Consider the following 16,105-nt stretch of genomic DNA (forward strand, 5'->3'; position numbering starts at 1 on the left):
ATACAGTTTTGTGAAAATGTACAAAGTCTGAGTTATTCCTTGATGGCTTTATCTTCATGTCCCATGGTCTTAGATGGGTATTCCAGGGTAACAAATTTAGAATTTCAGTGTACTCTAATTGGCACCTTGTGCATGCATCTGTTACATTGCAGTGGAATTTTTTCATTCCTCCAATGAGCTGTGAAGTCTTGGAGGCAAGAAATCCCTGCCTTCTGGCATATGGCTGGCAATGTGCCCAATAAATATTTAATAGGTAATAAGTATGCTTCTGCTCTTGTCCCCACCTCTATGTGTAACAGAAATGTTTCTCTGTTCATTAAAATTATTAGTTCTGTATCTTTTTTATAATATTAATTGGTAAGTGGAATTAACACAAAATAACAAAGGTTAATCTTTTAACATTTGTCATTTTAAGTTCTGTGTTCAAGGAGATTGCTCAAAATTATATCAAAGTGTTACAGCAGTGTGGCTTAAATATTTTGAATGCTATGAGTTCCTGGTCGGCTTGTGGGTCTCCAGTTGCAGAGTGTTCAGGAAAAAATATTAGACCCCATAATTAAATCATTTTATGACATTTATAGTAAAGTCAGAAAATCTGCCTAGTCTTTTTTGTGTGAGATTTTAACCTCAATAAAATGTCAAAATTAGACCAACTGAAGAATTATTTGAAAGTTGGTTATATTCAGCGTTTTTTTTAACATGATAGTGCTAGACAAAAAAAAAATTATGTTTTATGGGAAAGATTAACTTAAATTTTTTAAATATTTGAGAATTTATATAGAAGAATTTCTAGTAGAAAATCCTGAGGGAGATTGAAAGCATACATTTAAAAAATTCAAAAGAAAATTTCATGCTAGTGAATTTTTTTGGCAGAAATAGGTATATGGTTATTGAATGAAAGCTTCAACAGATACATTTCTAATTGACAGAATTTTTACTTAATGTATTGTCATTAATGAATAAACTTGAGGTAGCTTATAAATTATTCAAGTTATTTCTCTTCTTTGTTATGTTTAGCTGTATATTGAATTTAGTTTTTGAAACAAATGAGGTTGAGCTTACAGCGGTGCATACCGTTCTATACTTAATGTCCTAATGTTTGGGGTTTTTTTTTTCCATTTTCTTGTTTTAGTTCCTTGGAATGTTATTGTAGAGTAAAGGAATGCTGGGTTGTTTACAAGTGTATTAATAATTCATTTGTATAGCATTTTACAGTTTATTTAGAAATCGTTTTTCATTTGTTTATTATTAATAGCTAACATTTATCAAATCCATATTGTGTGTCAGGTATTATGCTCAGTGCTTTGCTTACATCATCTTGTATAATCTTCACAGCTGTGAAATTGGCATTATTATCTATCCTTATTTAACAAATGAGGAAATTTCAGGTTTAGAGAGGCAAAGCGATTGGCCTAAAGTCACACATCTGGTAATTGGTTGAAGTGGACTCCATCTAAGGTTTGATCTGATGCCAAATACAGTCCTAACCACTATACTTTACCCTTCCACATTTTACAAACCTAGGTATTGAAGCTTGTCCAGGGAACGTTTGTTATGACGAACTGATGATGCATACTGGGTTTGCTCAATTAGTTTTGGTTCCTATCCTGAAGTTTGTTTTAGTCTAAGGACCTGTCTGCCCAAAGTGTGGTTCGTAGACCAGCAAGCAGCATTGGCATCTTCTGGGAGTTTGTTGGACGTGTAAGAGCTCAGGCGCAATCCAGGAGTATAGAATCAGAATCTGATTTAACAGGATTGCCAGGTGATTGGTGTGTACTTTCAAGTTTTTGATAAGCACTGGTCTGAAAGAATAACTGGATTAGAGCAGAGTAGTGGAGTCTAGAGGGCATCCACATCATCTGATTAATGTCTTTAGACTCACCAGACTGATTTTTCTACTTCAGATAGCATATCATATTGTATAGATATTATTTATCAGTCTGTGTACATTGTACCCATGGTATTTGGTGAAAACCTCTTTGAATTCTTTTGAAAGTGTTTAATATTGCATTTTAGAAGATGGTTTGGGGGTATAATATCTTCTAATTTTAGGGAATTGTATATTAAATACGATGGTAACCATTTATATGAAATCAGCTAACCACAGATTTCATTGGCTAGTTTTGTTTTGTAGAGCATTTTATCGATTAACTGATACTGATTATGTCTGGGTGAAAATGGGTTAGGACTGATTGTGTATTTGACTCATTCTTGATGTTTAAAGGATGATGATTAGATTGATGAAGCTTAGAAATGAAAACTTGAATCCCCCACCCCTTCCCGGTTTGTCTAATGCCTCTTTCCTAATACTGGATTTATCATTTTTTTAGATGTGGAAGTTATATACTATGACTGGATTTCTCTTTGTTTACATGGCACCCTTATGGACTAGCAGGGTCTGTGCTTTAAGTATCTCTTAACAGCCAAAATTTAACCCAATGTATGCATTCATGTATTAACAAACAAGTGCTTGTTCAAGATTGTGCATAGGGGGCACTATTCTGTCACGCATGCATTGCCACTAACATAATAGATATAATTAAACAGCTCCTAACTCTAAATCACTTCCTAGATTAAGGCAATAACTGACTTTGAGGATGGAAAGTGAATTCCAGTAAGTTTATACAGAGGCTTTTTTATTCTGGTGCAAAATCGAAATCGACATATAGTTTACATTTTTGTAAATACTATAATTTTAGATTGGCATGACTTTGTTTCGTTTGTTTTTCACTGACAGGTAAATAATGGTGTTAACTTGTATCAAGAATAGGTGAATTCAGATAGTTGTATGATGTAATCAGATACTTAAATTTAATCTTAGATGGAAGTCGTCCTATATTCTAGAGATTAATTTAAAAAATAATGAACCCAGTAGCTATGAAGATGAGGAACTGGAAAGATTTTATTATATCAACTATCCAAACTCCATCTTCTGCCTCTATTGTCCTTATCTGCAACACCTTCCTTCTGAGAAATGACTCTGCTTCTCTTAGAAAAGCCTAACCCTTTCCTGTGAGCCTAAGAAATAATTAACAGTTAGAATCAAAATGCTTTCTTGAAGTAACAAATTCAAGCACACAAAGATTTTACATCAAGTAAGTACAAACTTTTAAAAAGTTGAAAACAAGTTTTAATTTCCACCTATAATATTATTAATCATATTTTAATTATCTTAGCATCTAGATTTAGTAATAAAAGTATTTACTTCTATCTGGGCAAGCAGTTGGTATTAATAAATATGAATCAAATATGCTTCAGAACTTTAAAAATGTGTTTTATTTTTCAGCAAAGATGTCAAGGAAGTTAAGCTTGCCTACTGACCTAAAGCCTGACTTAGGTAAGTAAAACAAATAAATAAATAAAATCCATAGTAGTTAAACTCCCTCCAAAGGGAAGACAAGGAAATCAGAAGATTTAAAATTACCATAGACTATATTTTTATCAGAAATCAAGTTTAAAATGATTAAGATGTTTAAAGATCAGTAACCTCTAGAAAGCCATCTACAAGTTATTAAAGATTATAAATTCAAGCAAACCAAAATAATACATTTTCTCAGCTCTCATACTTTAAACAAAATTTAGTATAAGACTAAAATTTTTGCAGTTTCAGATTAATTTCTATTAAAAGTTGATATATCCCATTTAACCATCTGAAAACTTATTGAACTTTATAAACTTATAAGAATTTAACTTTTTCACAATAAATTAGTTTTCTGTATTACGATGAATTTCTCATATCAAAAATCATTATTACGTCTTGGTGATAAGTTGGGAAGTATTTCTTTTTCTGTAGTACTTTCTATGCAACTAGTCCACTAGGAATCAGCAGAGTGAACATATTCACATATTCCTTTTGCTTTATCTTCAGATCAAAAACAGCTCCTTGATATCACAGAATAGGGACAAATGACATTTCAGTAAAGATAAAAATAAACTTGCAGCGTTTCTTTTTAAACTCACTTTTTTTTTAATTTCAGAAATTTTGATGGTCTTTAATGAAATAAAGAGACTGACTGAAGAGGGTTTCACCCATCTTTGTCTTAGAAATAACTAGATTTCCTGCCTTATGTTTGCTCACCCCTATCATCTTCTCTCTAGGTTCCTTAACTGCCTTCTTATGCATAATGCAAACTTAGGTATTGTTCATTTCACCATACTATTTTTAGCATTTCCAGATCATAGTCTTTCCTCAGTTATACCGATAGAAGTTATATGATTATCAGTGAGTAGGCATACTATCTTCTGTTGTCAGCAGTACAAGGTTCCATTACTGAACATAGGAAAAACAATTTTGTAGAATTCTGTAGTAGGACTGGTGTTAAGGGAACAAGGATTAATCTAGAATATAAGATAACATATGTTTTGAGAAGGGATTAGCTCCCTTTACTATAGAAATGAAAGATGTAATTTGACACTAAGTGTATCTGAGGGGCAGAGTTTTCATCAGACTCTCAAAGAGGCCCGTGATTTTAATAACACTAAATACTGCTAGTTAAAATGGTTTTGTATCTTCCAGTATCTTAACAATCTGCTAAAACATATGGAAAAGTACTTTTACAATTAGTGAAAATACCACAATTATTTTTAAAAAGAATATCACACTTATACAAGTAATTTAATCAGCAGGTATATTCCCTGCTTGTATAGATCATCTTTATTCAGTTCATGTTTTAGCTTATATGCCTATGTATTTCAGTGCCCTAAGCCAATTACAACTGATTGATCCATACCTTGGAACAGTTTCCATGCTGCCAAGTAATTTCCCTTCAAGTCATTGTACTGCTGAACTATATTTTGATAGAGATTCTTAGCTGGTAATTGTTTTACATTGGCTGGGGAGTCAATGGGGAAAAACAATTTTATTGATAGGCTCAAACTACCAGATGTTCCTAAAGCAACTGAGACTGTTACCATCCTACAGCTCTGGAAGCTTCTATGACTGGCATTCACTTTGGCTTGTGAGGAAATCGTGCAACGCTGCACTTTGACTATAGCTTCACCATCCCAGATTCCATGGCCTAGCCCCAGAAACTATGGGTGATATTGTTAGGCAGCTGATGTTACTTTTCAAGTGGCCACAACTACAGGGAAAAAAATCAGACTTTTATACCTAAATGTGAATTAGTTTTTTTGTCCTAAAGTTTACCCTGACCAAATTCAACTCTTGGTGTGATGTTTTGACTGGGGGAATAAAATGTTGTTGCGTGAGGCTCTATGTGGGAAGGAAAGGGTAATATATACGGGTCGGATGTTCTAGGCATCCAGAGAGTAACATGAAAGCAATGATCTTACGACATGCTTGTAACACCTACAGCTGGATTGAGGCATTAATTATAAATTTTATCTGAGTTTAGAGCTTCCAGAAACATCACATGTTCAAATATATTTTTGTATGTAAAGACTGAACTTTAATTCTCAATAATAACCAAAACCCTCCCCTTGATTTTGGTGGTTTGACTAATCCCATTGTCTATCGGGAGTTGCCTGAGAAAGTTTTAGAGTTGGACATGACACAAGTCCTGACTCTTCCACCAATTAGCTTTGTCATCCTGGGCGAGTTATTGAACCTAAGTGTCTAATTTTAATATTCATTAAATTGTGATGATAATACTTTTCACTTGTTATATGGATTCAATGGAATGATAAATATAAAGTGTTATGAGAGTGTGTATCACATGGTAGGCCTTGCTTAGTGGCAGCCATTTTCATTTCTGCTCTTATTACTAGAATTAAAATTGAAATTTCTGGTCCATTTATTTAGCCTGCCCAGTTTCTAAACTTTAAGGCACAGAGATCCACCACATTTGACTTAACAATAAGTCAGTACAAGTTGTAATTCATGAACTGCTAAAAATTCTAACTTGTTTTCAAGCAGTTCTAGGCAGATAGAATTTTGTAAGTTTAGGATTGATTCTGATTCATTTCATTTTCACATATTGAACTAAGGAGTTTCTTTGGTAAGCTAATTTTTGTAGAGAAGTCATAATAAAAATGCAGTTGTAGTTTATGAATTTTATATAGTTAAATTAGTCCATTAAATTAAAACACTGTTTATTTGGCCTATGAATTAACATTTGAAGTTCAGATTATTGTGAATCACCTGTTGTAATTTAAATAGATAAGAGTAAGAATTTTTACACAGATTAATTTATAATGAAATTTATATTTTCAAATTTTCCTTTATTATCAAATTTATATTATAAAATTTTCTTTTTAAAATTTTTTTACTTATTAGAGCAAGGGAAGGGGCTGAGGAAGAGGGAGAGAGAATCTTAAACAGACTCTGCACTGAGCACGGAGCCAAATGTGAGGCTCACTTTCATGACCCTTGAGATCATGAACTGAGCCGAAACCAAAGTTGGAAGCTTAACCAACTGCACCACCCAGGCACCCCTCAAATTTTCTTAACAAATTTTCATTGATTTCTATCTTTGTCACTGGGTCACAACTGAAAATATATGTCAGTCACCTTGTATGTGTATGGTTTAGTAAAGTAACAAATATTTTTATCATTGGAAACTACATTTAAAATTTCTACTATTGGGGTCCCTGGTTGTCTCAATCAGTAGAGCGTGAGACTCTTATCTTGGGGTTGTAAGTTTGGACCCCGTGTTGGGTGTAAAGATTACTTCAAATCTTAGAAAATAAAATTTCTATTATTTTACTAAAATAACTTTAAAAACTTTAGAGTTAACATTTGGAATCAGTTTATATCTTTAATATTACACACTCATCTAGTAATGAGCTGTTGCTTATGGGAAAATTGTTTCATTTACAAGAAATAGTTCTGTTTTGCCATGTCAAAATCTTTAGGAGGAATTACAGGCAAAAAAGAGACATTTTTAGGCACTATAGTTAGAAATTACCCATATTATTGCCATAACTAGTAGCTTTATTATTTTCAGAGGCTAGCTATAATCAAAATTCTGTTGTATATAATTATCATTTGGGGAAATATTTGTCAATCTATAAATTTAAATTTTTTAAAGATTTATTTAAGGGAAAGAGAGAGTGTGTGTGTGCAATCGGGAGGGGCAGAGGGAGAGGGAGACAAGCAGACTTCCCCTGAGCATGGAGCCAGACACGGGGCTCTATCCCAGGACCCTGAGATCATGACCTGAGCCAAAATCAAGTCAGATGTTTAACTGACTGAGCCACCCAGGTGCCCCTGAACTTGAATTTGATTGCAAAAGCTTTTAGGGGGTATAGCTAGGATTCAATTACACCTTTTTTATTTAATAAAATGCAATTTAGAAGACTTGACTGTGTTTTTTTATTTTTTATGACATGAAGTCATTTCTTTCATGATAGCACTGAAAGCATGTGATTTGAGGACCTATTTATTAGCTGTGAACAGTAAAAACTATGGGAAATTTTAATATATCCCAAAGGTGTGGCAGCAAGACATCGGTTTAGATACTTTCAACTATAGACCTGTCTTCAGCAAGTACTTATTGGATACTTTTATAAGGCAGGTACTATGCTCAAAATGACACAGCTCATTTCAAGAAACTTAGAGTCACCCCAGAGTGAGGCCTACAACAAGTCAGGAAGAACTACAGAACAAATGTACTATTAGTACCACAAGAGAGAAAAAACTATCAAGATTCAAAAAAAAAAAAAAATTTGGTTTTAGGAATCAAGATAAAACTTCGTGAAAATGATGGTACCTGAGATGGCAAATAAGCACAATCTTGATAGAGGAAAGGGTGAGGCACAGGAACTAATCAGAAAATCACAAGCAAACATCTAAGGTAGGTGAGCGCAAGATACACCTGGAGAACAATGAATGACTCAGTTTGTCCCCACAAGGTCCTGAAAAACAGGGTAGCATTGAAGATAGGGCCAGAAAGGAGAGTTGAAATATTTTGTGGAGTCTTAAAATCCTGAGTAAGATATTAAACATGATCAAATAAAGAGGAAACACTGAAGATTTTTTAAATAGAGGTGACAGAATTATGACCGTATCTTATAAAATTCAATTGAGTTTGTGTTAAAACAGTGACAGATGAAGGTGGGAATACCACTTATGAATTAGTAGCCTTGATGAATGGTGATGAAGGCCTGAATGAAGGGTAATAGAAGTTGATTGGTAATGGAAAGAAGGAAACAACACTGGAGTAAAATAACATAGGACTTGGCATCCCATCAGATGTATAGGTAGAGTGAAAGGGAAGAACCAAAACTGAAAGTCATTTTAAGTGTTGTTCCCTAGAACAGGGTTCTATTGAATACAAATAGTTCAGTGCCATTAGAAGTTAGAACTGTGGGGAAATAATGTATTTTGATTTTACATAGTGAGACATAATAGGAAAAAATTCCCATAAATTTGGAAGCACAATAGCAGGAGAAAAGAGACCAAGGCTCAAGGCAAACACAATTGGCCACAGTGAAGAAGGCAGCTGAAGACGAGAGAGGGTTTATTAGTATAATTTTGAAGTATCCCTGTCATTATAGAGTCAGGTAAAGGGAATATACCTGGTATGAAATTAAGTATGAGCCAGATACCATTTATACATTTTGATGTAAAATGCCTTGGATGAATGTTGATTACAGTTAAAAAGTCTTTCAAGAAAAATGAAGGCTTAATTTTTATGGATTAAAGGCTTTCATATGGACAGATTTTGAAAAAAAAATCAGCAAATTTGAAGGCAGAATCAGGGTACTTCTAAATGGATTTTTTTTAATGTATAATAATTGAAAATGCAGCAGAAACTTATGATGTGTTATGTGCTGGCTAACCGAATATAATTAAGAAAAAGGAAGGAAGGAAGAAAGAAAAGAAAGAAACAAACAAACAGCATCATGAGAAAAGACGGTGGTGAGGTCTAAGATTAGAATAACAACCAGGGGGGCACCTGGGTGGCACAGCGGTTAAGCGTCTGCCTTCGGCTCAGGGCGTGATCCCGGCGTTCTGGGATCGAGCCCCACATCAGGCTCCTCCGCTATGAGCCTGCTTCTTCCTCTCCCACTCCCCCTGCTTGTGTTCCCTCTCTCGCTGTCTCTCTCTCTGTCGAATAAATAAATAAAATCTTTAAAAAAAAAAAAAAAGAATAGCAACCAGGATACGAACGAAGAGCCACACCAAAACCATATAGATCACACATCCAAAAATTCACTGGAATCACACCCAGCTCACTTCCAAGAAGTGTGAATTTATCCGTTTGTATTTTATATTTAAGCAAAGGAAAAAATTATTAACATAAAAGTAAATTGTTTTTAATTAAAAACTAAAATATGCTATAGGTTTTGTCTTTTTTGCAGATTAACTATTTGGTCAAATTTTTATGATGTAATGGGCATTCTCACAACATTTTAATTCATTTCAGATATAAAAGATAATTCCTTCAGCCGATCACGGAGTTCCAGCGTAACCAGCATTGATAAAGAATCTCGAGAAGCAATTTCTGCTCTTCATTTCTGTGAAACTTTTACTCGAAAGGCAGATTCATCTCCCTCCCCGTGTTTGTGGGTTGGTACTACATTGGGAACAGTGCTTGTCATTGCACTGAATCTTCCCCCAGGAGGAGAGCAAAGACTTCTTCAGCCAGTTATTGTCTCTCCAAGTGGTATGTATGCTTTCATGCTGTACTTACGTTGAAGATCTGACTTGCTATATTTAGTAGAAGCCTTCGCTTTTCATTTTTGAATTGATCTATGAATTCTGAAATGTAAACTAAATGGAGATATAGTCTTATTTTTTTTAAAGATTTTATTTATTTATTCGACAGAGATAGAGATAGCCAGCGAGAGAGGGAACACAAGCAGGGGGAGTGGGAGAGGAAGAAGCAGGCTCATAGCGGAGGAGCCTGATGTGGGGCTCGATCCCATAACGCCGGTATCACGCCCTGAGCCAAAGGCAGATGCCTAACCGCTGTGCCACCCAGGCGCCCCTAGTCTTATGTTTTTAATGAAAGAATACATGAATAAGATTCCAGAATATTGTTTATTTATACAGTAATTCAGGTTTCGCATTTTTTTAACTCTAGAATCATGTCTAAAATGATTACTACATTAGAAAATTTAAAAAAAAACTGTTCTTCTAATGCATTCTAAGATACCGTAAAATGCTATGTTCTATAAGCAAAAGGATGGTACCAGATTTAGGAGAAAAAGCAAAAAGTATTTTTTTAAACATCGTATAGTTGGCTATTTTTGATATCTGAATGTGAAGTCTTAAAATATGTTATTCTCCTTTGAAGTGTTAGGAAAAGGTGACTTAATAGCAGATTTTAAGAAAAAATTTGTGACCTTCTTATTTGAAAATGAGATTCAGTTTCACCAAATATATGTGGAGTCTGATAGATCTAGAAATAACTGAGAAATCTGGTTTCCATTACTAATTTATGCTGAATTAGATAGGAAAAAACATGATTGTGCTCATTAGTGTATCCCTTGTTTATACGTGGACTTTAACATTACTTGGAATTTAAAATTAAAATGTAATTATGATTTTTATGATAATTTGTGAACTATCTTTACATCAAAGAAACAGTTTGATTTATTCATTCAACTCAATAAATACTTGAGTATGTTCTGTATGCCTAGTTGTTAGAAAAGGTTACATAATGATAATATTCTTACTTATCTCCTTTCTTACAGTAAGAATGTGTATAGGGAAAAGAAAGCCTGGAAATAAGCCACATAAAGAATGTTCTGGTAGCCATATTTAAAAAATTTAAAAAAAAGTGAAATTAATTTTAATAACATTTTATTTACCCTAACATATCCAAAATACTATCATTTCAGCATGTAACCAGTATTCTTAAATTGTTAAGATATTTTACTTTTATTTATTTATTTATCTTTTGTACTGAGTCTTCAGATCTGGCATGTATTTTACTCTCACACCGTGCCACAAGTTGCACGGCCATATTTCAAGGGCTCTGTAGCCACATGTGGCTAGTGGCTGCCATATTGGACAGTACAGCTCTAGATGCCATCCACTTGCTCTCACACTTGTTGGTAGCACACTTGGCAGATATGAGAGAAGACATAGTTCCAGGCATCCCAGTATTTATCTGTTTGGGGCATGTAGTTCTGATTTCTTTTTCCGAACTCAGATACATGCTCAAAGGTTGAATCCCTTCAGTAGTAAGCCGGTGTACAATTTCAGTTTAATATACATTCTACATGTTGTTGAATGTCTACTATGTGTCAGAGTTGGAATAAACATATTTTCTGTGGGGGTTAAAATACTTGTTATCTACTGAACTTACTTATTTTAGGTACTATATTGAGGTTAAAAGGGGCGATCCTGAGAATGGCATTCCTGGATACCACAGGCTGCTTAGTGCCACCTGCGTATGAATCCTGGAGAGAACACAATGTTCCTGAAGAAAAAGATGAAAAGGAGAAATTAAAGAAACGACGGCCTGTCTCTGTATCCCCCTCCTCTTCTCAGGAAATTAGTGAAAACCAGTATGCAGTGATATGTTCTGAAAAGCAAGCAAAAGTCATCTCACTGCCAACTCAGAACTGTGCTTACAAGCAAAACATTACAGAGACCTCATTTGTGCTTCGTGGAGATATCGTAGCGTTGAGTAACAGTATCTGCCTTGCCTGTTTCTGCGCCAATGGACATATTATGACTTTTAGGTAAGAGTTACACATTTTTAGAAGACACAAAGATGGCATTTACACCCTTGAAACGTAACACTACAGAATTATATTCCAATTAAATGAAATGCTTTTGTTCAGAGTCTTATACACTGAGAATTTATTTTCATTCAGTTAATAGTGAACAAGTTTATGAAGACTACAAATCCCTTTTATCTACCTCTCAAATATACTAAATCATAAGGTTTATAAGTTCCTACCGTTTTTGCCTTCTATAATACTTTGTTCAAGACTGAAACCTACCTTATTTATTTTTGTTTGTTTTATTTCCAGTTAGTTAACATACAGTGTTGTATTAGTTTCCAGTGTGCATGATAGTAATTCAACACTTCCATACATCACCCGGCGCTCATCATGACTGGTGCACTCCTTAATCCCCATCACCTATTTAACCCATCCCCCCAACACCCTTCCTTCTGGTAACCATCAGTTTGTTCTCTATAATTAAGAGTTTGTTTCTTGATTTGTCTCTCTCTCTCTCATTTTTTTCCCTCTGCTTGTTTGCTTTGTTTCTTAAATTTCACTTATGAGTGAAGTCATATGGTATTGTCTTTCTCTGACTTATTTTACTAAGTATTATACTCTCTATCTCCATCCATGTCATTACAAATGGCAAGACTTCATTCTTTTTTATGGCTGGATAATATTCCATTGGTTATATTTATATATATATATATATATATATATATATATATATATACACACACACACACATATATATACACACATGTTTTTATATATAGATACACAATATATATGAAAGAAGATGTAAATCTTCTTTATCCATTTATCAGTCAGTGGACACTTGGGCTGCTTCCATATCTTGGCTATTGTAAATAATGCTGCTATAAACATAGGGGTGCCTGTATCCTTTGAATTTGTGTTCTTGTATTCTTTGGGTGAATACCCAAAAGTGTGATTGCTGGATCATAAGGTGATTCTATTTTTAACTTTTTGAGGACCCTCCATACTGTTTTCCAAAACCTACCTTGTTTCTTATTAACAACTTTTTAATATTTTTCTCAAGTTTGCCAAGTTTAAGGCCTCTACTGGATGTGTATTACTTGCCCCTCACCAACATGCGGATAGCCAGAACATTCTGCTTCACCAACAATGGACAAGCATTATATCTTGTTTCACCTACAGAAATCCAGAGACTCACTTACAGTCAAGAGACCTGTGAAAATCTTCAGGTAAATAACAAAAATATTACTATGATTTCTTCAAAGGTGAAATATTCTCTAACCCCTTACTTTTGTTCATCTCTTACACTCTCAGGATTACACAAGTGAGCCTGTATGGGAAAATCCAGAGCCTGACTTTCAGAGCGTATGCTTTGAGACTTGTCATAAAGTAACTTCATCAGACTCTTGTTTTAAGAGGGACTTATCTCACTGATCTATATTTTTTCTACCCAGTAATGGCACAGAAATATGAAATATTACATACATTTTATACCCACTCTCCACGTATAATAAATATCAATTATACACACAAAGAAAGCCTTTTTAAGGAACTGTGTTAATGTGGAAATAATTATATCTGCACATTGTGTCATCCCCTCTCATATACTTTGTATTCTCAAGGATGTATATACGTATAAGAAAAAAAAGTTTTTATAGTTTTACTCTGAATATTTTTATGATCTGTTTGCAAGAGACTACATTCTTTAAATACAAAACTTTCTTTTTTTAATATTCAAGTGCCTTATGTGCTTGTATATACAGTTGACCCTTGAACAAGATGTTTGAATTGCACAAGTGCTTATACAGATTTCTTTCAATAACTACAGTATAGTACTATAACTATTTTTTCTTCCTCATGGTTTTCTTAACATTTTCTTTCCTCTAGCTTACCTTAATGTAAGAATACAGTATATAATAAATATAAGATATGTGCCAATCCCTTCTTTATGTTATCAGTAAGGCTTCTGGTCAGCAGTACAGTTAGTAAACTTTTGGGCAATTCAAAAATTACACATGGATTTTTGACTGTGCAGGGCAGTTGGACCCCTAACCTTCACACTGTTCAAGGATCAACTTTATATTAGAAATGATCAGTTTAGTTTCACCTTTTAAAAGTGCTCTTATATTGAGCTAAAACATTAAAAATAAAAATATTAAATATTATATATATATAAATATTGATACTTAGAGGAAACCATTATTAAGGGAAATTTATTTTAAGAGAATATTTTAATGAAAGTTTTTACAGTTAGCCCTGTTTTACTGTTTGTAATGAATTTGTGGCTCGTTTTTAGAATATGAGCTTTAGGGTGCCTGAGTGGTTCACTCGGTTAGAATATGAGCTTTAGAGTCAAGACTGAATTTAAGTCCCATCCTTGCTAATAATTACACAATTATGTGACCTTACACAAGTTACTTACTGTCTCTGAGCTTCATCATCTTTAAAAATAGGATTAAAAATAATATCCATGCCAAAGGATATGGTGTGGATTAAAGAAGACACAATGCATGTATAGTGCTGAGCATAGTGCTTGGTACAGAGTATGTGCTCACTGTCAGATGTTAGTATTATTTCAGTAAGCTAAACTGTCCTGGAAATATACTTCTAATGATATTATTATAAACCTTGAGAGTGAAACAGAATTACAGATCTGATATTTTAGATAAAAATTTACATTAACATTTGGGTGGAGGTTTTTTTTCAAAGATTCCTAGGTTTCTGAATTAAACCTTCGCTTTTTATAGGGAAGATATAATTTTTCTTTAGTGTTTCCTTTCACTAGTAAAATGTTACTGTATTAAGAAATAATATGGACAATTGAATATATTCTTCATTCTTTTTCATCTGAAATGTAGTCTTAATTCAGTTACTTAAAATTTTAAACTTCATCACTTTTTTGGGATCAAGTCTATTCTTTGGTCAGTGTTTTATTTTAGTAAAAATAAATAGCAGCAGCCGTAAACTTTACCTATTTATTTTTAAATGAAATGGTCATTTAGTAACTCAATTTTAATAACTATCTGCTATGTGCCCTCATGATATAACGATAAATGAAAAGTGAACTCTAAGCAGTTTGTGATAAAATGTTTTCTTTGAGCATTATTGACATTTTTAGTGTTTCTGTATTTTCAGTGCCTAAAAATAATGCTTTGGTAAAAATATGTTGTAAGTACCATGTAAGTACCATGAACTTTATAAACACTATTCCTTGGTTTCCAGAGTACCCTAATTGTGCATTCATTTAACTTTAACCAAAAAAATAAAGAAGATGCCTATAAACATTAATGGAATAATGTTTGTATCCCAAATGGAATAATAGGGACCAGACTAACCCTCCTGCCTGAAGCAACCCCAAAAAAGCAGACATAAACATGAAATAACAGTTTTCAAGATCCTGAACATTAAGCAATGAAGGAAAGTAATCCCTGAGAGAGAGGAAACAAAGGAAGTGCTCCAGGTTTGATGCCTAGATAGAGTTTCCAGGGTATGCTTAGAGGGAAGGTACTAAGGCAGAGCCTGACCAGCTTCCTATGTTGAGGAGACAGAACCAAAAGTCTGAGTAGACCAAGTGAGTTAGAGTTCTTAGAAGAGAGTACCAGAGAGAAGAGAGCTATACAGAGAACCTTGCACATCTGCAGAGGGTCCAGCCAAGAGTATTCAGTAGAGTACTCTTAAACACATACATGTGGATACTCCCTGGCCTGGGAAAGAACCAACTGAAAGGAATAGAAAATTAAAGGGAATTATGCCTGGTCCCAACAGCCAAACTAAAAAAAATTTATAATTCGTGAGTGTGTTAATTTCCTGAAGCTGCTATAACAAATCACCACAAACTTGGTGACCAAAAATAACATAAATTTATTCTTTTATACTTCAGGATATCAGAAATCTGAAGTAAGTTTCACTGAGCCAATATCAAGGTGTTGGCAGGATCATGCTTCCTCCAGGGGGTCTAGAGGAGACCTTGCCCTTGCCCCTTCTATCCTCTTGTAGCTGCCGGCATTCCTGGACTTGTGGTTGCATTACTCCAATCTATGCTCTCATGGTCACCTTGCCTCCTCTTGTGCCTGTGTCAGATCTCCCTCTTATAAAAACACTTGTAATTGGATTTAGGACCCATCTAGATAATCAGGATAATTTTCCCACAGCAAAATACTTATCACATTTGCACAGACACCCGCTCCCTTTTTTTTTTTTTTAAACAAGATGTAACTTTTATAGGTTTCAGGGATTAGAACCTGATTTTTCTTTTAAAGATTTTATTTATTTATTTGCGAGACCAAGCATGAACGGGGGGGGGGNGGGGGGGGGGGGGGGGGGGCAGAGGGAGAGTGAGAAGCAGACTCCCCGCTGAGCAGGGAGCCAAATGTGGGCTAGATCCCAGGGTCCTGGGATCAGGACCTGAGCTGAAGGCAGACTCTTTTGTTTTGTTTTGTTTTTTTAAATTTTTTTGTTACGTTAGTCACCATACAGTACATCCTTAGTTTTTGTTGTAGTGTTCCATGCTTCATTGTTTCGA

The 16,105-nt window shown here is 34.2% G+C and overlaps 1 protein-coding gene across 5 annotated transcripts in view; it reads left to right on the plus strand.

Annotated features, from left to right (window-relative positions):
- The window catches only part of STXBP5 (syntaxin binding protein 5), a 162,272-nt gene that overhangs the window by 125,547 nt on the left and 20,620 nt on the right, over window positions 1-16,105 (plus strand). For all 5 annotated transcript variants that reach the window (XM_002927613.4, XM_011235233.3, XM_002927614.4 and 2 more), the window contains 4 exons: window positions 3,287-3,337; window positions 9,330-9,569; window positions 11,229-11,598; window positions 12,647-12,812. In XM_002927613.4, coding sequence (XP_002927659.1) covers window positions 3,287-3,337; window positions 9,330-9,569; window positions 11,229-11,598; window positions 12,647-12,812 — 827 coding nt within the window. The remainder of the gene's footprint in view (window positions 1-3,286; window positions 3,338-9,329; window positions 9,570-11,228; window positions 11,599-12,646; window positions 12,813-16,105) is intronic.

The sequence above is a fragment of the Ailuropoda melanoleuca genome, chromosome 10, assembly GCF_002007445.2.
Source record: "Ailuropoda melanoleuca isolate Jingjing chromosome 10, ASM200744v2, whole genome shotgun sequence".
NCBI classification, from domain to species: Eukaryota; Metazoa; Chordata; class Mammalia; order Carnivora; family Ursidae; genus Ailuropoda; species Ailuropoda melanoleuca.